General features: G+C 37.5%; 1 protein-coding gene across 12 annotated transcripts in view; it reads right to left on the bottom strand.

Moving 5' to 3' along the window:
* UVRAG (UV radiation resistance associated) overlaps positions 1–23,702 on the bottom strand; it is a 324,682-nt gene that overhangs the window by 217,624 nt on the left and 83,356 nt on the right. For all 12 annotated transcript variants that reach the window (XM_055549116.1, XM_055549117.1, XM_055549115.1 and 9 more), the window contains one exon: positions 18,822–18,907. In XM_055549116.1, the coding sequence (XP_055405091.1) occupies positions 18,822–18,907 (86 nt within the window). The remainder of the gene's footprint in view (positions 1–18,821; positions 18,908–23,702) is intronic.

The raw sequence follows: 23,702 nt of genomic DNA, 5'->3' as shown, positions 1-23,702 counted from the left end.
CCCAAAATGCTTGTAATTTCCTAAATGACAGATGCACCAGGAGCATCTTTTGTTCTAATATTTGGTCCTTGACCCCAATTCCTAACACACAGTTGCTAAATCCTTTGGAATCTCCTGAGTGATAGCAATGTCTTTTGTTCTAATGAGGTGAGTCGGTAGGCTGCTGGATGGGGGCTGGTCACCAAGAAGATCAAGTAATGATTAAAAACTTGGAATTTTTAGCCCTGTCTACCATTCTCCAGTAAACGGGCAGAGGCTGTAAACAGAACTAATTAATAGACCATGCGTAAGTGATGAAGCCTCCATAAAAATCCGAATAACACGGGGTTCAGAGAGCCTTCTGGGTTGCTGAACACAAGGAGGTGCTGGGAGACTGGAGCTCCAGGAAGGGCTTGGAAGCACCACACCTCTTCCCACATACCTCACCCTACGCATCCATTCCATCTGGATGTTCGCCTGTATCCTTTATCATAGCCTTTTACAATCAACTAGTAGTCAGTCAGTAAACTGAGCCTTTCTAGCAAATTGATCAAACTTGAGGAGGGTGTTGTAGGAACCTCTCCTCTGATTTACAGCCAGTTGATCAGAAGCGAGACTGGTGTCTCACTGATTGGACACGAGACTGGTGTCTGAAGTTGGCGGCAGTCTTGGGGGACTGAGCCCTTAAGCTGTGGGATCTGCCCCTGTCTCCAGGTAGACAGTGTCAGAATTAAGTTAAACCCCAGGACATTCAGCTGGCAGAACTGCTTGGTGTGAAAAAAGATCCACTGATATGGTATTAGAAGTATTGTGAGTGTAGTGGTAGCATGAGAGTAAAAAGGAAACATAGGAGGAGGACGAGTTTTTCCTATTCAAGCACACTTGTGGCTGATAATAAGAGAAGAAACTAGGTGCAGGTATATAGGAACACTGTACTATCCTTCAGTGTTTCTGCAAGGCATTTTGTAAAATAAAAACCGACATTCAAAAATGAAAACAAAGAACAGCTAATTTTTCATAACATCAAACTCAGGATGTTTACAACACCATTGTAAAAAATCAATACCTAAAATACTATTAGAATTAGCCAACAAAACCTGAACAAACAGTCCTTTTTATTTTAAACAAAGAATATATTTTCCCAAAAAAGTTCTGCCAGATTGTAATCAGCCCTAACAAAAATACAACCATCCCCTGCAAGAACAACAATCCCATATTTTGCCACTGAGTCTGTTTCCTGAGGACTTACTTGACAAGATGTTCTTTTCAAATATCAATTTAATCCTCTTCCACGAATGTTTGAACTGATGTCATAGTTCAAGCTGAAAACTGAGCCAAGTGGGCTGTCCCAAGTTCTAAGTTCTAACACTGAGAAAAAGCAGGACACCTGGAAAGATGCTTTGTGCCAGCTACACTGTGGTAAGAACAGGTAGCAGAACCCATGTCCTCAGAACCTCGAAAGCAATTATTCACATCATCTCGGGGCACTTAAGATTTACCACCTCACGCGACCAGGTAACTCTTCATACACTTAGATATGTATACATTTACCCAAACTCTTTATGAAAACAACAACCACTTTTCTACTTTTTGTACCCAAGGTGTCTTGCATATGAAATTCTGTAGACAAATGAATTGCCAATAGAATGAAATGAAAATAAACAGTTTAATCAGAGACATTTTTAAACGATGGTGAAATATACATAACATAGAACTAACCATTTTAAAGTATACAATTCAGTGGCATTTAGTGCACTCACAATATCATACAACTATCATCAACTCTTAGCTCAGAGATAACCAGATTCAACTATCTCCCTGTCTGCCCACTCTCCCAACAGCTAATAAATATCAATTCCCTTCCTCTTTTACTACATACTGGTTTTTTTTTCTTATGTCATTCTGTGATCAAATTAGTTTGCAATGGTAATGGCAGCAGGCAGACATCCACTTCAGTGACAGGAAGCTCCCCCCAAAGGAACACTGTCACCCGCACACCTCTAACTGCTGAAATGTACTTTCTTATACTGAGTCAACATTTGCCTTCCTTTAGCTTCCACTGGGCCCACATAATGTTGCCTCTAGCAGTCACCAGCTGTGACTGTCAAGGCCAGTTACTTTAAGTCTCAGTTTCCTCATCTGTCAAAGTGGGAATAATGGGGACTGTTCTAAGAACTAAATGAGCTCAAGTGTTTTGTTTTGTGTTTTTTCTATACCCTATGTAACACTGAGCATGGGATGGAGTAGATGTCTCCTTTGTAACTCTGCTGCTTTTCAGACTACTGCTTTCCTCCACTCCTTAAAACCTTCAGTCCTTTCAATGTACATGTTGATTTTGCTGCTTTCCCTTCCTGCTGCTCTTATCTGCAGTCCTCCCATCCCAGCTTAATAACTGAAGATTTTAACACCTGACTCACCATCCTCTCTCTCCAACACTATTCCTGCCATGCTTCCTGATGACTTTTATGTCCAGGCAATATTCCAACCTCTTAGATTCTTGACCTCCACCCGTTCAGTCAGTTCAATTATTCTCTTACTTTATATCATAATTAATAACTGCATCTTTAAAACTTCAACTTCAAGCATCCCAAGCACTAACCACTGCTCTCCATACTTCATTCCAACAATTTGTTTCCATCATCGGAATTTCCAATCCATTGGTCCTATATCTCTTTTTTCGCTGATCATCACTTCCCTCATGTCCTCACTTCTCTTCTTATCCAACTTAGAGTCCATGGTCCACCATTATAAATTACTCATATGGACCTCTCTTCTTGGCCATGAATTTACCTGGCAAAACCCTAATTCTGGTTAAACTGTCTTCACCTTTGCACTCAAGAGGCTGAATACAGCTGGTGAAAAACAGCATGCTGAATGTTCTCCCTTAAATGTGTAACCAAAGTATGCAACCTGGACCAGAAGCATCGGGTTCACGGGGGACAGTCAGAGGTGTGAATTCCCAGACCTTGCCCAGAACTAATGCATCAGGAACTTCGTGGGGAGGCCCAGCTATCAGTGTTGCACCAAGCCCTCCAGCTGATTCTGATGCAGGCTTAAGTTTGAGAACTATCAGGCCAAGTTAATTCACTCTCATTCTCTAAGATGATGATTTTTAAATCTTCTCTTTTCTCTTCAAAGTTTATACAAACCTTCAACCTTCTGACACCTGACTGATGCCCCTACTGAAAAACAGAAGCAATCAGAGGACAACTTACTCATTCTCCCATCACCAAATATATCATGTGGTTCTATATCTATACCCATATACTCTGCCTTCCCCACATATACACACCCCTCTTTTACAAGGCCTAACCATCTACTTATACACGGGATTCCACTATCTTTCACTTATCAAAGCTTTTCATACCTACTATTATCCCCTCTCTTTCTCAGGCATCCAGTTATTCCTTTAGAACATGAGTATGCCAACTTGATGGACATGAGTTTGAGTGAATTCCGGGAGTTGGTGATGGACAGGGAGACCTGGCGTGCTGAGATTCATGGGATTGCAAAGAGTTGGACAAGACTGAGCAACTGAACTGAACTGATGCTAAATACCTTCCACCTCAAAACAAAAAGACTCTTCACTTGACCCCTCATTGCCTTCCAGCTTTAGTACCATTTTCCAGCTTCTCTGTGCAGAAAAACTTCACAGGGACAGTTTACACTTCTTGTCTTCATCTCCTTACTCTTATTCTCTCCCTAAACGACCCCTGCAACATCACAAAAACTGCTCTTACAAATATCACCAGTAGAGCCCCCAATTGCTAGATTCAGTATTCAATTATCAGTCCGCTTCTTACTCAATCACAGCATTTGATTCAGTTATCAATTCCATGAAAATATTTTGGCTCTGGGATGCCACCTTGTCCTAGATTTCCCCCAGACCTTATTAGTTGCCCCTATTCCTCTGCTGTATTCTCCTTTTCCAACATGTTGGAGAATCTTGAACCAAGTCTGGAAGGTAGAAGGTGGGGAAGCCATTCTTCCAGGAGCAGTGACAGACCCTCTCCAGTATGAGTTTCTGCAGCAGTCAGTTTCCTCGTTCAGGTGTCTGGTTACTTCACTAGCAGCAGTTCTGTGAGCACCAGATCGCCACTGTGCTGGGCTGACCTCAAAGCCTAGTAGAAAGCAGTGTGTCCCTGAAGCCGAGCAGCCCCGACTTCTACTCCTTCAGCCCTCAAGTGATTCTATAAATACCCAACTCTCTGTGTGAAATCTCTTCTGACGAAAATATCTAGAGTGGTTTGTTTCCTACACTGAAACTTGACTGACACTATTCCTAAGTTCAAGTCTCCAGCAGCACCAATTAGCCCTGACATCAAAAGTGCACATCCAAATGCCTTAGTACCTCCACCTTCATGACTGATACATATCTCAAACCTAATGTCCCAAATATATTCTTGATTCCCCATGAGTTCATCCTCCTTCTCCCCTACAAATCTTCCTCATTTTCATAAATGCCACCACAATTCACCTAACTGCACAGATTAAATATCTATACATTATTTTTAAGTCCAGTTTCTCTGGCATGCCCACATCTAATCCATTACCAAGGCTGGTTAGCTCCAACTTCAAGCTATGTCAGGAACTGGACTACTTCTCTTCATATACCTCAACTGCTATCAGACCAGCCTAAGTCACTCTTGTCTCTTGCCTGGATAAGACAATAGTCTCTTAACTAATCTCTCACTACTCTCCCTCCCCTCAGTCTATTCTCCACGCCAGAGTCACTTTCTTTAAATAAAAGTCAGATCATATCACTCCCTTGGCTCCAACCCCTCCAACATCTTTCCATCATACATAGAAAAAGTGTAAACCACACAATCTGGCCTCTATCAGCTTTGTTCACTATGCTCAAACCAGACTGACCTCTTAGCTGTACTTTCAGCAAACCAAGTTCACTGCTTCCTCAAGGGCTCTTACACCAGCTATGCTGCTCTCTGGGATGTTCTTCCTAAAGATACCCAACTTGCTGCCTTATCTTTTTCAAATTTTTTCTTTTCAGTGAAGTGTCTCCGGACCACTCTACTAAAATAACTCATCCTACCATCCCCAGTATACTCTACTGCCATAGCACTATCACTACTCTACCCACAGGAACACTACGCCTACATATTTTTTTCTTCAGAAAGAGTCCAAATTCTTTATGATGTGGGAGGCAGCACGGAAGAAAGAAAAGAAAATGGATTAAAACTTTTGACTGGCTGGTTCTGTCACAAGGCAACCTTAGGCAGTCAATTTCCCTTTCTGGATCTGTGTCCTCATTAGCAAAACAGGGATAATAAAGAATAACACCAATCACATACACTTGCTTTGATGAATAAAAGAGATAAAGCATATAAAGTACTTAACCTGACAGATGGTACATATTCAATAAATACATCTATTTTACTATTATTACCCAACAACTGTTTGCCAAAACTCTTTAGTTTAAAGATAGCAACTATACTCCTGAAGTCCCCTCTTCTCCAAGCTAAATTTCCTCTATTCTCAACTATTTAAAAACCCTTCTTTCACCCTGGCCATCTCCTTTGGCTCTTTCTCATCAAAGTAAACTGGGATTCAAATTAAACAGAATATTCCAAATATGACCTAATGAACACAAAGTCCAGGAAGACTATTACTTCCCTTGATCTGGGCACTTTAGTTTAATTAATGCAACATAAGATAATCTGACTCATTGGAAAAGACTCTGATGCTGGGAGGGATTGGGGGCAAGAAGAGAGGGGGACGACAGAGGATGAGATGGTTGGATGGCATCACTGACTCAACGGACGTGAGTCTCAGTGAACTCCAGGAGTTGGTGATGGACAGGGAGGCCTGGTGTGCTGCGATTCATGGGGTCACAAAGAGTCGGACACGACTGAGCGACTGATGTGATCTGATCTGAAGATAATCTGAACTCCTTTTTGAGAGCTGTTGAGTCCATTTCTTGGCTTATACTAAATTTTTCATACATTTAAATCTCCAAATGTCCCCCCATATGTCCCCCGTAAGGTCAATTCTACTGCAAGGTTCATATTTGACACTGTCACTAGAATCAAAGAAATTGGAGATTAAAAAAAAAAAATCAATGCTACCACAGAAATCATTTTACCTCAAATTAGTATGCTTCTTGCAGAGTTGGAATTTAATGGTTCAGAGCTTGAAAATAGAAATGCCAACAAAGAAACATCACCATGTCTACTCACTCCACACTGTATTGAAAGAAAAGGAGTAAAAGAAGCCCCATGGTCACAGAGTTAGACGCTCCTCAACAGCGAACTTACAGATTTTAGTTAACACTTCCAGCCTGGGGAGGCACAGAGGCACAGAACTTGGAAGGCTCTTAGGAGAGCTTATTATGAAAGTCTCCATTGTGCCAGGGCCAGAAGACTCTCTGAGAAATGTCTGGCTCATTCACACCCAGGTGCACCACCAAAGAAATTTTATCAGAAGGGGGATAGGAGCTGTTGGGCAGCCTCAAGACTTCTTTCACATGAGATGAGGAAATATATTGGAAAGGTCTTTGCCATCAAATGGACCAGGACTCTGAATAACACACACTAGCTCACCTTTTTAAGTTGTCATCTCACTTACCAGCAAAACAGAATTATAATAGTAGCATAGCATTGTGAATATTATAAATATATATATGCTAAGTTTTTAGCATTTAAGTATCTTTCATATTTGAGATATTCAAATAGTATTTTCTTTCCCTACCACCTGTGAAGGCATAGGAAGGGGTGGGATTATGACTTTTTCCTACAATACCAACAAAACATTTAGAAATTATTATTACCCTCTCAATGAATCTAAGACTCGTTGCTTGCTGTGTCTGTTAATCTGTCCTACTAAAGTATAAGTTCCCAAAGTAAGAATCTGGCTTCTCATGTCAATGGAGTACTTCCAGCCATAAAGAATCATAAGAATAAGGTTATTACAATGGCTACTCTTCTCAACAGATAAACATGCTGAGTCTCATATTCTGTTCAAAGGTAAAACACCCTACCTTTTAATATAAAAGTTACTTCAAGGGTCAGGTAATATCCTGATGAACATAATGTATTAATTCTCCTAAAATCTCTGATAAGTTCTCTTAATAAAACAGCATGTAAAAATCAAGTTATGGGTGGGGCAGGTGTTTAATGGTAACTGGTTATTTTTATTGGCAGAGATATCAGGGTGAAATCACTAAACCTTGGAAAGCTGCCTTGGAACATGCCTGGCACCAGTGGGAAAGTAGAAGTTACAAGGCAGCTATGAGGGGTGTGATGGTAAAGCTTTAATTTGCAGTGACATCTTAAACAAAAGAGTCTTAGTAAAGAAACCCTGTGAAATCAAGCCAGAACTGAAGGACAAAGGCAGGGACAGAGAACATCTCTTGGGCAGAAGACTATTCATATATTTAACTGCCCTCAAAGGATGCTCCTTACCTCTTTATCTCTTTATACTGATTTTATACACCTCTTTCACCATTCTAACAATATCTGAATGAATCTGGCTATTGCTCCAAGCCAGAAATTCTGAACATTATTTTGGGGAGGCTCATTTATTTTACCTACTGTGTTGCTACCTCTGTTGAACATTCAGTCCACTAGAGAAAATGGGCTTAGCAGCATGAAGAGCCTACAAAAGGTCCTAGTTAAGGACCATGAGACATATCAGTAACTCATGACTACTGGTTAATTCATTCAATAAACTAGTTAATTTACCACACAACGCCTTTATGTGACTTTCATTACCAAGCACTTTGTCTACAATGAAGTATTTAGATGTTTTATAGTAAATATATACCATAATTGTGGAGGAACATATCCAAGATTAGTATTAATTATCTTAGAAATGGTGACTTAAAACTACCATTTAAAAAAATTCTTCCAAAAATCTACCTATTATTCAGTGATTATCCAACTGGATTGTATTTCATGCATTCATTTAATAATTTATCATTCATTCAGTTAACAAATATTTACTAGCCTTGCTGCGGTTCATGGGGTCGCAAAGAGTCGGACACGACTGAGCAACTGATCTGATCTGACTCTGAGTTAGGCTGGTGCTATATATGCTGGGGACAAAATATAAACTAGAGCTCTAAATTCCCTACACTTAGGTATTGGTCTGTGTTCTCTGTTCTCATTCTGAGAAACATTTTAAAGACAAAAAGTGTATCAAATATTTTGTTTCAGTTCACACACAAAAAAGTATTCAACTTCTGCATTAGAAAGCACCCTATCCAATAATATAACTAAATTTCTAACTGGTTTCTGGGCTTAATTAGAAAATCTGCTGTAAATTGCTAAAATGATTAAAAGAATTACAAAATAAAACTATATGTGCTGTTTCAGCAATAAATTTAAATATCTAGAGGAAGTACATGGTTTCCTAGCAAAAAGCAAATTATCAAGAATAAACCATGGAGAAGAAGGATAAAAGAGAGCAAACAGCACTAGAAGTATGAGAGTCAGATTTATCATCATAAAAGTCACCTGAACTAGATGATTTAATAGCTAAATTCTCTAACAAACCTTTAAAGAATTAAAAATCCCCAAAATCATTTAATGTTTCCGTTGATTATGATACTAATAGCTAACAAATATAGTGTTAACTACTTTGAGCACTGTACTAACTACTTTGAGCACTGTACTAAGCACTTCATATTCATTCACTTCACCTCCCAACAACCCCATGGGGTTATTATCATAATTTTACAAAGGAGGATCACAGAAAAAGATGAAAAGCTTCCCAATTCAATTTCAGGATCTCAGGAAAGATGATTACCTATCACATCTTCCTTCCCACCCCCTCAAAAAACAACAAATACTATATACCAATCTCACTTGTAGTAATGATCAAAAGAATAATCTATAACTAATTAGTAATACAATACCAAGAAATCTACATACCTTTCTGCAACTATAAATTAAAGAAAAACATATAACATTAATAAATATGAAAAGGCAATTCAAAAAATTCAGCATCTATTGCTTTAAAAAGTTAAATAGGAAGAACTATCAAAAAGATTTTCCAAAATTAACAGAGAATATTCTGAACAGTAAAACAGTGATCATTTTTAATTAAAACAAGAATTGGACTAAACTGCTCGCTATTTCCATTACATTTCAACAGTAATTTTAAAGTTCTAAAAGTTGTAGTAAATGCAGTAAAGACAAGAAGACAGTATAAATACTGCAAAAGAAGAGATAAATCTATCCTTCTATTGATAATGAGTATATGGCCAAAAAAATCAGAGCTCTTTCCTTAAAAAACAAGAAAAACTAACTTGATACCATCACTGAATATGACTTTTTAAAAATTACAGTTTTTCCCTATAATAGAAATGAGTATACAAGAATGGAAATGGAAAACATTTTATTAAAGAATTGTGTCAAAACTATAGCATACCTAAGAACAAACTTAATGGAAAGGCACATGACCATATGAAGAGAACTATAAAATCTTACCAAAGGATTGAAATACAATTTGAACAAATATAAGACATATCATGTCTTGGATGGGAATACTAACATAAAAATGACTCTTTGAGACCCCATGGACTATAGAATCCATGGAATTCTCCAGGCCAGAATACTGGAGTGGGTAGCCTTTCCCTTCTCCAGAGGATCTTCCCAACCGAGGGATTGAACTCAAGTATCCCATATTGCAGGAGAATTCTTTGCCAGCTGAGCCACAAGGGAAGCCCAAGAATACTGGAGTAGGTAGCCTATCCCTTCAGCAGATCATCCTGACCCAGGAATGGAACCGGGATCTCCTGCATTCTTCACCAACTGAGCTATCAGGGAAGCCCCCATAAAAAATGACAGCTCTCACCAAATATAAAAAGTCAATGAATATAAAAATTCCCGTTAGAATTCAAGAAAGTTTTTTTTTTTTGACTAGGATAAAATAACCTTAACCTTCATATGGAAGAATAAAGTTCTGAGAACAGCCAAAAATAGAATGGAAAAAGAAGAGTAGCAAGAGGGGTACTTGCCTTACTTGGTATTAGCATACCAAAAAACCACTGTAATTAATCTGAAATTGGCAAAGAACTACACAAAAGGATCAGAACAAAAAGGGAATCTAGAAATGAACCCCAGCTTACATGAACTTTTAGTATATGACAAAGGTGGTACCTAAATTCAGTAAGAAAAGGAAGTTAGTGGCACAACTGGATATTCATCTGTAAAGAAAATGAATTTCTACATCAATATATGGAATATGTACACAATATATTTAAGAACAATTCCAAATTGTATTAGAGATTTAATTTGAAAAGTAAAATAATATAAACCTTAAAAGAAAACTTAGAAAATGTACATAGAACTAAAACGGAAGAGAGACTTCTGATAAGGCAACTATACTCCAATGTAAAAAATATCTATTTTTTTAAAAAAGAGAGATACTTCTGAAACCAAGACAGAGTGCCCAGAAGACATCCAAGGAAAACCAAAATTATATGATATGACAAATATAAACATTTTGTATAAGGTATACTAACTCAAGACGTAACTGAGAGATTTGGAAAAAATACCAAGGACTTTTAAAATTATATGAAAAAACACAAGCAACTCAATTAAAAAGACAGGTAAAATATTAAGAATAGGTAAATTCACAGAAGAATACTGAATGGCTAACAAATCCAGGATATTCACTTTCACTTGTAGCTCAGACTAAGCACTGGTACTGAAACTCATAAAAATTAAAGTAACACTGAGGTGTTGTACTCATCAAATTAATAAAAATCACACAAAGAAAGATGATACCATGGCCAGCAGGGCTTCAAGGTAAAGAGGAAAGTCACATATTATATGTCCTCTTTGGGGAAACAGTATGTTATTTCTTAAAATTAAAATTATACATGTCCTTTGACTTAGAAACTCTACTCCTGAAAATTTAATACATATAAACAAAAACATCACAAATATAAAAATATATACATATATAGATACTTACTCCAGTATTGCACATAATGACAAAATGAACAAATAAAAAACCAGAGCCAAAGTAAAGATTAAATGTCTATCCATAGGGTGATGACTGAAAAATATAGTACACCTCACCATTGACTATTAAGAAATCATTAAAACAGTGAACTGAAGAGATCTGTACATGGAATGTTAAACAAGAAAACAAAAGGTAGAGTTAAGCATATAATATCCACTCCAATTTTGTCAAATACTGATATCTATGACCTATACATAGAGATCATAGGAAAAAATGTGAAATAGATACACGACAGATTGTTAATATGGGTACACAGGTGACTGGGGTCATGTCAACATGTGTTCTGTGTTTGGATGGTATCTTATTCAGTTCAGGCTATTGTAACAAATACCATAGACAGGGTAACTTATAAACAGAAGTTTATTTCTCACAGTTCTGGGGCTCAGAAGTCTACGATCAAGGCACCAGTTTGGTTGGTATCTGGTGAGAGCCTGCTTCCTGGTTCACAGTTATCTTTTCACTACATCACACGGAGAAAGGGACCAGGTCTCCCTAGGGCCTTTTTTATAAGGGTACTAATCCCATCTATGGGGGCTCTGCCTTCATGACCTAATCATCACCCCAAGGCTCCCACCTCAAAGTACCATCACACTGGGGATTAGGTTTCAATGTATCTGTTTGAGGTGGGGGGGGACCACAAACATTCAGTCTACAACTGGTGGTTCTGGTAGTGAGGGAAAGAGTTTAAGGAAGAATACAAGCCAAAAACTAAAAAGAAAAGGGGAAAAAAACCACTGCACCTAAAATTACTCCAGACTTTGTTTAAAATTCTATCAATATTTTTGTAAGTATATATGTGTCTGTGTGTGTATATATAGAAAGATGAATAAAAATAAAATGTGCTATTACACATAAATACCAATTTTGTTTAACTAAAACTTACATTAAATACCTAAACATTTTTTAATATCTAACTTTTTAATTTTAAATTTTTATTAAAAACCTAAATCTTGTCACATATCACTGCTCTCTTACGTAGACTTTAACAAGGACTACTTTATATTCCACTGATGGTTTGGTATCAACAGAGTATAATGGAAGAACGCACGTGCGCTCTTCATTCAAACCAGCTTTAACACTACTTACCTTGCGGTGCTAGACACACACTGATCTAAGCCTCAGCGTCCTCATGTGTTAAATGGAGACAGCATTAGTGAAAACTAACATGGGATGCTTAATAATTCTCATTATTAACTTCAGTCAGGAACTAGAGGATGGAGCTGTACTTGGGTAAAGCTGCTCACACACAGAAGAGAGATGCTAGCTATGCCTTTTTTCACTTAGTCTGTCTCTCTTCACAGCTGGGCTATTTCTATTTCTCCCTGCCCTCCTTTTATATGAAGTAGTGACAGAGGGCTATTTACAAATCCAAACATAGTGAGTATAAAGATAGGACAGTAGCTAATATGATTCACCATTCAGTTATACTCCAGAAACAAAGAGTAAGGCACAAACAGAGCAAACTGTCAGATGTTGCTTCTCCTTGCTGTCAGTGTGTCTACCTTAACAGTAATCCTCTTAATTCCCCTCATTTATCAACAATGAGCACACAGACACTGGGTCTAGTGTCTAACAAGAACAGAAAACTATACGAGTCTTAGGACATAAATTTTGTGACATCTTTTGCTTACAATCAGGTTCTTAATTATATTCTCTACATTTGCACTTACCTCTTAGGGAAAGACATCATTAGGAGACGAGAGAGGAGAAAACTCTCCCGGCACCCTAAAAGTTGGTCTTTGCATACAAAACTTAAAGATTATAAACAGTTACACCCTTACACATGTCATCCTCCCTATTTTCTAAACATTACAGCAGGAATAATTTATTTGGTATGAGCATTCCCCTTCTATAAATGAAATTCTGTAGGAGAAAGTATTTTCTATCAAAGTGGGGGGTGGGGATATGGCAACAATTTACCAGATAAAGATCTTCCCCAAAGATCTGCATAAGGAATAAGACCACAAGTCACAAAATCCTGAAATCATTATGTTGAAGGCAGTGGCAGAAAGAAAAGAGGCAGCTGAATCTTTATGGACCTGATTGTATTTTCAACACTTTTTTGATAATGGTCGAGAAATTTTTTACAACTCTCATTTTACCAGGTACAAACCGGAAACAGGAACAACAGAACCCAGTTCCCTATAACCTGAAGAACAGTTTGAATTGATCAATTAAAACAGCATCTCTTATCTGCTAAATATACTTGATATGTAGCCGTCATAGGACTAATACAAGGATCAACAGAAAGAGGATTCTTATCTAAAGGAGCTCTCAGTTTCTGGGTGCTAAGCAGAGAACAAATCAGACAATGAAGAATTAATTACAACAGCACGTGCGCAGTAAAGGCTAGCTGCTACTTGCTACTGGCTACTAGTGGCAGGAGGACTTGAAAGAAGAATATTAGTTCCTTTGGACTATTTAGAACCATGTCCTTTGAATACCAAATTAAGAAGGAAGGACTTTATCCTCTATGTGAGAGCTAAACCAAATGAGTGACAAAACTGCTATATCTTTGATCATTCTGGCAGCAATGTGGCAGATGAATTGTACTAAAACAGTGTGAAAAAATAAAGTAGTAAAACATGCTGGTTATGAACACAAGCTCAGAAGCTAAACTAGGTTTAAATACAGACTAACATGAACCACCTGTATAACCTTGGATAAGCTACTCAACTGCTTTGTGCTTCAACTTCCTCATCTGTAAACAGGAATAAACATTTCTAACCACATGGGGTTGTTGTAAGAATTAAAAGAGTCAATTCATATAAATCACTTAACATAGTTCCTAACACAAAGGAAATGCTCAATAAACAAATCTATTAGGACTTTCCTGGTGGTCCAGTGGTTAAGAATCCACCTACCAACACGGGGGACATAGGTTTGATCCCTGATCCAGGAAGATCCTGCATGCCGTGGAGCAACTGCAACGAGAAGCCCGCACGCCACAACGAAGAGTAGCTCCCGATCACCGCAACTAGAGAAAGTCTGCACAACAACAAAGACCCAGCACAGCCATAAATAAATAAATGATTTTTAAAAATAGTATCTATTAATTGCATGAAAGAAAAACTCAACGTAGGAAGATCAGAGGTCAGGAAATAGTCCAGGAAAACAGAGGTGAGAACAAACAAGGGTATGCTCAGTAGTGTGCGAGATGCTGATGATGCTACTACAGAAACCAGGGAAAACAAAAGGAAGAGAAAGATCAAGCCAATGTATGTAGATTAAGCCAGACATGCTACGGTTGAGGTTGCTACAGCACATGCACGTCTACTCGTCCCTGGAAACTACAGAGCAGAAATCCAAAAGAAAACTTGAAACTAGAGACATAGTTTTGAGAGCTATTAACATGTGGCTGTGGTGGTTGAAGTTGTGGTAATGTAAAAGGGTCCTTAGGGAGAAAGAGTAATGCAGGATCCACAGGACCAAGGGCTCCGGGATCACAACAAAATCCACAGTAACTCCAACATAATGTCAGTAAGAGGGAGAGGAGAAAACATAGCCCCATGAAACAACCCCTCCCTTCAAGTAGTTTTCAGTGCCATCAGGGAGACAAGACATGCACATGTTAAACAATTTTTATCATGATTGTTAGAGGATTAACAAAAGTAATTCTAAGAACAGAGGTGGGAGGCATTAGAATGGCAAGAACAGAAAGGGAAATTATGCCGAAAATTGGAAAACCTAGCAGTAATAATATAAAGGGAACACTGGCATAGAGAAGAAAGCTAACTTCAAGGTGGAAGAAGTCAAGGGGGAAATGAAGACTATTATTTATTGCATGTCTACTATGTGCCAGTAATGGTCCTATGATCTTTTAATCTATTTAATCTGCTTTAATTCTCATAATATGTCTATGAGACCAAAATTACCCCCATTTTACAAGAACAGTTTGAGGCATACCAAAGTTAAGAAACTTGCCCAAAGTAACCTGGCGGTTTAGGACTGGAACCTAGATGAAGGACCAAAGCCCATGGTTCCTCCACCATACCTCCATTTATTAAACTGGTGAAAGGAGGACACGTCAAAAGAGAAGGAAAAAACAATGAAAACTATACTCAGAGAAAACAATTAGTCTTGCTTGGTTCAATACAATAGTTACCTTTCTGAGAAAGTATGAAAGGGAAAACAAAATGAAACAAAAACGTTTTTAAACACTAACAATCATCTTTCAATTCCAGAGGACAGGCAGGATTACAGCCATCTGCTTGCTTCCAGTCTTGCCCCTCAGGTCTCTTCCATAATCATCATGGTTAGAATTCAAATCCACACTCCTAAGCATGCCACTCCTCTCCAGGCAGCCTTTCAACAACTCCCCATCACCAACACAAAACAAGAAATAAAACATTTCAAAAATCAACAGATCCCAAAAGAGAAAGCTGTTTATAGACTCATTAACCTAGAAGGAATAATAATAAAGAGAAGGAAAGTTAACTTCTAAATTAAAGGCTCACTTATAATTCGTAAGTCTACTTTTCTCATTTCAAAACTGTAAAATAAAGGAAATTTCAAATGCCAGTTAAAGAGCAACATTGACACCTTGTGGTGAACATCCTGAAGTATGAAATGTGACGCGTGAAGGGTCTCCTAATTAAATGTCTGCTTACATGAAAACTAATGCTTAATCCAGGGATTTCCAAGGGTTAGGAAGCAGAAATCAATTACCATCACACACACTGAATGTAAATTTGGAAAGAGCTGCTCTTTCTTTGGCAACACTGGAATTAGTCTAAATTCCTAACTGTTGGCAGAAGAGTAAAACCTCAGGTCATTGTTTTCCTACAAAATGTGGTACAACACATCCATCAGAAGGGGCTATAATGCTAGTTAGGGTCATAGATGCTCCAAAAGCAGCCTTTAGTCAAGATTTCCTATTTTTTTGTATGACATTTACAAATAAAAGGTGGGACATTATCAATTCATAGTAGCTACCAACACAAAAACACAGTGAGAGTTACTAACAGGAGACATGGGTTCTAACCCTGACTCCAAACAGTATTGAGAATTTTGTGGAATAAGTCATATTAAAAAATTCAGACTCTGTATTTTCACATAAAATCACAGATCAAGAAGTAACAATTAAAAAAAAAAAAGAAATCATCAGGAAAGGAAAAGGTATATTTTTAAAAATTACTCCATCCAGGAACAATGTTGCCTGAGTTAAGGAGGGGAAACAATGAACAAAATTGATTAGCACCACATTAACTTTCTCAGCAATCATTTTATATATAGCTCATGATAAGAACAGTGGGAAGAGAACTTTTAATCGAGCAGATACATGACAATTACTCTGAACTGTGAATTAGCAAAGAAAGTTCCATCTTACTCATTAACATTGACAAGTACAATTTAAAGTTTCTAGCTCCAGAGTAACTTTCCGGGTTCAGCCAATTTACTTGATAAACAGACATTAGATTTGGTTCAGAGAAAAGTATATCTGTGTTACCAGCTAAAAATGATTTACATAAAGGTGATGAGCAGGCAATTATTAACAAGGTTATTCAAACTGCTGACACACCTAAGGAATCTAGAAGGCACTCCAGAAGTGAAACTCCCCAGAGACATTTCATTGCAAGATCAGTGTTAATTAACTGAGCAACTACCAAACTAATTTTATGATTTTGCATTTATGGAGGGCTCTATGACTCTGTGACCCCATGGACTGTAGCCTACCAGGCTCCTCTGTCCATGGGATTTTCCAGGCAATAGTACTGGAGTGGATTGCCATCTCCTTCTCCAGGGGATCTTCCCGACCCAGGGATTGAACCCAGGTCTTCTGCATTGTAGACTGACACTTTACCGCCTGAGCCACCAGGGAAGCATTGTATCATTATGCTACATGCACCCAATAACCACCAGTCTAGGATAAGTCAGAGCGTGAAAAGGGTTTGCAAATTTTGTTTGCCAGAAAACCTTCACACCAATCTCTAGTCTGGCTCTTACTTGGTGTGTGTCCCCTCAGCTAAGTATTGATAAGTAATTGACTGCCCCTTGGCCTCAGCTTCTACATGGAAGACAAAAGCTGATCCCTGATATGGGAGCACAGAAAACTTCTAGGAGAAAAAGGTAATAGATGTGAAAACACTTGTAAATTAAACAAATTGTAACACCACTGCTTCTATGTTTTAGAATATCAAAGAGGTTAAATGAATTAGGATAAATCAAGGATAATTAAAGCCACAGGCAAGTCAGTCAACACATTCTCCACTATACCAAGTTGATTCCCAAGATTCCACAGTCTTTCTTCAGCTCTTATTCTCCTGGATCATTACTGTACAGAGCCTTCAGGAAAGGAAAGTGAAGTTGCTCAGTCGTGTCTGACTCTTTGCGACCCCACAGGCTGTAGCCTACCAGGCTCCTCCGTCCATGGGATTTTCCAGGCTAGAGTACTCCAGTGGGTTGCCATTTCCTTTTCCAGGGGATCTTCCCGACCCAGGGATCGAACCCTGGTCTCCCGCACTGCAGACAGACGCTTTACCCTCTAAGCCACCAAGGCCTTCAATACCCCTTAAATCTCTATTTTCTTAGATTCTATGTTACTTCCTTTCCCAAATTCTCTTCTTCTCACTGACTCGGTATTCCTTTTGTTTTTAACTTTACTGATTTCTCTAATAACATAATAAAATCTCATACTTCAAAAATATCTTTAAATATAATAGTATCTATAACTCTCATTTTATTGAGGAAAACAGGCCAAGAAATATTAGTGGCTTACTCACGATTCAAACTATTTCTGTGCATCCCTCTTTTCAATACTTAAAACTCAATGTAATCCAAACTGAATAGGCTCAAAAATAAGAGTTATATATTTTGACACAACTTGTTTTCTATCGCTACCATTCAATTACTAAATTCTGTCCATTCTGGTACATATCCTAAGAAGTCAAAGTATCTCTCAGGTAAAAATCAAAGGACAAATGTGTGTGGTTACTTTAGTTGAAATCATTGTCTCTTAAGAGCAATTTACATAGTCCATGTGACCAAACTCTCTATCATTCTGTATAACGAGATTCAAGATTTGCAAAGGAAAGGCTCATTTAATAACGTTTACAAAATAAACAACCATCCAATTGGACAAGGGTCCAATCATCTTTCTGGACTCTTCCTCCAGCAGATATATAGAGGATGTCTAATGGTCTGAAATTTATGATGTGTTATATAAACATTAGGAAAAGACTGCCAAAATGGAGTTTCAATGAACCATCTGTCTGAGTAGGGTGAACATAGGTTGAGTGTCACTGTTAACTTTATTTTAAACTGCATTTATTTTGGTAGCCTGCCTCCTGGGAAAATGTCCTTGATGATCTACCACACTGAAAATTAAAACCAAATTTAAAAATCGTACAAAATTAAGCCCAGACATTAGGAAAATACAGAGCTGAAGCCGTTAAGCCTTTGAGCAAATGAGCTTCACGCAAAGCTCTTTGACTTGCCAAACGTGATTCGTTTACAGCAGGTCAAAACTCCAAGCTATGTCTAGGGCTATTGGACAGCTTTTGTAAGTAATGGCATCATTGGTAAAATTCTGATAAACCTAAATTGTATACCTCTGGTTTCTACTCTTTATAGTGCGGAAGCCCGGAAACAGCTCGTGTCCCTACTTTAAGATCACTAGCTTCCAATCATTCTCTTCCACTGTCCACAGGAAAAAAATGGCATTTCAAAGGCTTTGTAAAACAGATAAACTTAAATAACTGTAGCTACAAAATTTATGAACCTCTCACTAAAAAATGCTAAGTTTGAGTAACAGTTTCTAAAGCTCCCATACATTTCCTCACACTGAAATGTCACAAACTCAGAATGAGGAAGATTCTTTAGAAAATGCAAGAGGACTCTAAGAAGTTTCTTACCGCAGCAAAGAGAAGACATCATAAGAATTGCGAACACAGTTCTGATCCACCTGAAGAAGAATATTCTTCTGAGCATTTGAATAACCCTAAAAGATATTGATCAACAAATTAATCAAAGTAAAACAAAATATGTGTCCAAATTAATCATGATGTTTGTCTTTTTTAAATTATGATTTAATAATAACTCAGTAGGTTCAAATCATTAAGAAATTAGAAAAAAATTAAGAAACACTTTCACATAAATGAAGTTTAACATTTTAGGCAAGTGAATTTAAAATAAATTTCCTCTAATATTTTCCCACAGAAACAATGTTTCACATTATAAATTTTGGTGAACTTCCCAGCGAAACCCCAGAAGTCTTTTTAACATATTATGTGGCTGAAGAAGAGTATTAACAATAATATTTCAAGTATGCCTAGCCAACATATGTAATGTTTTTATGGGAGAAAAGGCATTCCAAGTTTTAATTAGGAATACCTGAAACAAATATTTCCACTCAGTAGTGTTAAGGTGTTGGGAGCAAGGATGGTTTCTACAGCGAACACAGCACAACTCCTTAAGAAGAACAGAACAGCTATCTGGCATTTCAGAAAAGCAAAGTAAATAGTAGTTAAGAAAAGAGGACTCTGGACCCAGACGACCTGGATTACAATTTAAGCCCTTACACACCAGTTCTGTAACCTTGAGCAAGGCACCTAACTTCTTTCAGTTTAACTTTGGTTTCTCATCTATAACATGGAGATGATAATACTATCTACCTCACAAATTGTCATGGGAATTAAAAGAGCTAATATTTGTAAAATCAAAGGTATGTATAAGTGCTGTATAAATGCTTGCTATAATGCTAATATAAGCATTTTCCAAAAATTACATTGCTGCAGATATTAAAAGGTTATTAGGAGAATATTAGGAAGAACTTCATGCTAACAAATTTGACAACTTAGATTAATTAGACAAATTCCTTGAAAAACTACAACATGCCAAAATTGATGAATAATAGCTGAGTAATAACTCTATAACTATTTTTAAGTGAATAAGTAATTGAAAAATCTTTCCACAAAAATAGTCTTGGTCCAGGTTGCTTCACTGAATTATATCAAATGTTTAAGAAATATCATCGATTTAGTACAAACTCCTAAAACAGAGTAGAAAGGAACAACTTCCAACTACATTACTGACACTAAACCTTCTCTCTCTCTCTCTCTCTCTCTCTCTCTCACACACACACGCATAGATAATTATAAGTCAATATCCTCATGATTACAGACACGAAAATTCCTAGCAAAACATTAGAAAGTTGAACCAGAAATACATTGTAAGGATAAAACAGCAACACTTCATTTTGACTGAATTTATTTTAAGAATGCAAGAGTGGTTTAGTATTTAATATCAATCAATTAGCAAATAAATGAAGCAATCATTGTAAATCTACCTTTATGGGCACACAATAACAAAGATGTAACATGATGATAAAAATGGGGGAACAGAGCCCATAGAGAAGAAAAGTTTTATATAATACTAAAACTAATATTAACTTTAGTTAAACTTACAAATTAAGATGTTAACTATAATCCTTGGGGCAGCCACTAAGAAAATAACTAAAAGATGAATAGTGAAAGAAATGAGAAAGGACTCAAATGTTACATGAGAAAATAACTAATACAAAAGAAGGTAGTAATGGAAGAAATGAGGAACAAAAAGAAATAAAACAAATCAAAGAATGACAGAAGTCCTTCCGCCTATAATTACAGTAAGTGTTAATGAATTAAATTATACTACAATTAAAAGGCAGAGATTGGCAAAATGGATTTTCTTTTTAATGACCAACAATATGCTATCTACAAGAGATGCACTTGAGAATCAAAAACACAAATAGGTTGAAAATGGAAGGATGGAAAGATATTCTATGTACGTAGTAACCAAAAGAGAGCTGGCATGTATAAACTAATATCAGACAAAGAGACATTAAAACAAAACAGGTGACCAAAACAGATATTATGCAGTTTTAAAAGGCTCAAGAAGATATAAATGATTATAAACATATACGGACTTAACAACATATAACAAAACATACGAAGTCAAAACCATAAAAACTAAAATGAGAAACAGCAGAAGTCAACATCCCACTTTTACCAATAGATAGCACAACCATAAAAAAGAGGAAAGAAGGAAACAAAAAACATCAATAATACTATAAATCAACTAGACCTAACAGATGTATACAGCATGTTCCACTCAACAACAACCATACAAATATTCTCAAATACACACAGAATATTCTCTAGGATAGACCATATGTTGTTATCAAAAAAATCTCAATAGATTTCTAAACACTGAAATCACACAAAATATCTCTTCTGATCATAATGGAATGAAACTAAAAATCAGTAACAAAAGGAAATTTGGAAAATTCACAAACTACAAAGTAAACATACTCTTAAATGGCCAGTGGGTCAAAGAACAAATCATAGGCAAATTATTAAATGCTACGTTACATAAAAATACAACATATCGAAACACAGGATACAGTGAAAAAGTGCTCAGAGTGAAAAATGCAGCTGTAAATATTTACATTAAAAAGAAGAAAAAGGGAGAGAGTTCGAATCAGTAACGTAATCTTCCACCTTAAGGAACAATACAAAGAAAACCTAAACCCAAAGTAAGAAGGAAGCAAATAATAAAGATTAGGGCAGAGATCCTGGTCTGCAACACGGGAGATCCAGATTCAACCCCCGGGTCGGGAAGATCCCCTGGAGAAGAGAATGGCAGCCCACTCCAGTATTCTTGCCTGGATAATTCCACAGACAGAGGAGCCTGGAGGGCTACAGTCCATGGGGTCACAGAGTCGGACACGACTGAGCAACTAACCCTTTCTGTGAAATATAGAATAAAAAACAATAGAGAAAAATCAATAAAACTAACTTAGTTCTCTGAAAGAGCCTATAAAACTGACAAACATTAAGCCAGACCAACCAAGAAAAGAGAACACTCCAATCACTAAAATCAGGAATGAAAGTGAGAACATTACCATTAATCTTATAAAGACAGGAAATATTAATTATAGAAGAATACTATAAGAACCTCTTGATGAAAGTGAAAGAGGAGAGTGTAAAGGTTGGCTTAAAACTCAACATTCAAAAAACTAAGATCATGGCATCCAGTCCCATCACTTTATGGCAAACAGATGGGAAAACAATGGAAACAGTGAGAAACTTTATTTTCTTGGGCTCCAAAATCATTGCAGATGGTGACTGCAGCCATGAAATTAAAAGGCGCTTGCTCCTTCGAAGAAAAGCTATGATCAATGTAGACAAACATTACTTTGCCAACAAGGTCCATCTAGTCAAAGCTATGGTTTTTCCAGTAGTCATATATGGATGTGAGTGTTGGACTGTAAAGAAAGCTGAGAGCTAAAGAATTGATGCTTTTGAACTGCGATGTTGGTGAAGACTTTTGAGAGTCTCTTGGACTGCAAGGAGATACAACCAGTCCATCTTAAAGGAAATCAGTCCTGAATATTCACTGGAAGGACTGATGCTGAAGCTGAAACTCCAATACTTTGGCCACCTGATGTGAAGAACTGACTCATTGGAAAAGACCCTGATGCTGGGAAAGATTGAAGACAGGCAGAGAAGGGTACGACAGAGGATGAGATGGCATCACCAACGCATCACTGACTCGATGGACATGAGTTTGAGCAAGCCCCTGGAGTTGGTGATGACAGGGAAGCCTGGTGTGCTGCAGTCCATGGGGTTGCAAAGAGTTGGACATGACTGAGCTACTGAACTGAACTGATGAACAACTGCATGCCAACAAATCACGGAACCTAGATAAAATGAAAATTCCTAGAAAAACAGAAACTCCCAAAAGCGATTCAGGAAAAAAACAGAAAATCTGGACATATCTACAAGTTGTCAAAGAGTTTAGCTAGGCTACTCCATGGTACCACCGCCTTGGCATCCATTTTGTGTGGCCAAGCAGCCGTTAGGGACCTTACACCAACACTAGGCCCTTCTTTAGGGAAGTGCTTGCCCTAGATTGCAGGCTGCAGAGTTACACGCAAACGTAGATTCTGTTAATACTTGTGATCAACAGTCTCCCCTGCTTCCCAGGACCTGTATGCTCTACATGCCCCTTAGATAAAAATCCCCATGGAGCTTACCAAAACCCTGCTCTTTTGGTTTGAACTGAACAACCCAGCCCAAGCCCAGGAACCCCAAAGCACTCTACACGCAGACTCTAATGAAGACATGTGTGCCAGGTCCTCCATTTCTCTGTCTGCACTCTGCCTTGACCTCCCCATGTGGCCACTTCAAAGCCTTCTCTATAATTCCTCCAGAATCTATGAGTAACAAACGTCTCTATTTCAATTTCTCTTGTGGTTTTCTGTGCTCCACTCAACAAATGTTAATTTAACAAAGTTATAACAAAACTAAAGAAGTTAAATCAGTAATCATAAAACTCCCAGCAAAGAAAAGCCCAGAACTGCATAATTTGGCAAAATCTACCAATCATTTAAAGAAAAAATAACACCAATCCTTCTCAAAGTCTTCCAAAAAATGAAAGAGGAGGAAATACTTCTTAACTCATTCTATGAGACCAGTATTACCCTGATCCCAAGCCAGATAATAACATCACAAGAAAATTATAGACCAATATCCCTTATAATATATATAACATATATACACACATTATAGAGAAAAGAATCCTTAACAAAATACCCTTGAACAAAGAGGGGGTGGGAGGCAATGACCCCTACATGGTTAAAAATCCACATATAACTTTACAGTCGGTTCTCTGTATCCACAGTTCCATATGCATTGCTCTGAATCCATGGATTTGACCAACTGTACATTATGTAGTACTGTGGTTCAGACTTA

This window comes from Bubalus kerabau, chromosome 15 (genome assembly GCF_029407905.1).
Source record: "Bubalus kerabau isolate K-KA32 ecotype Philippines breed swamp buffalo chromosome 15, PCC_UOA_SB_1v2, whole genome shotgun sequence".
NCBI lineage: Eukaryota > Metazoa > Chordata > Mammalia > Artiodactyla > Bovidae > Bubalus > Bubalus kerabau.
This window is presented reverse-complemented; position numbering and strand designations above follow the sequence as displayed.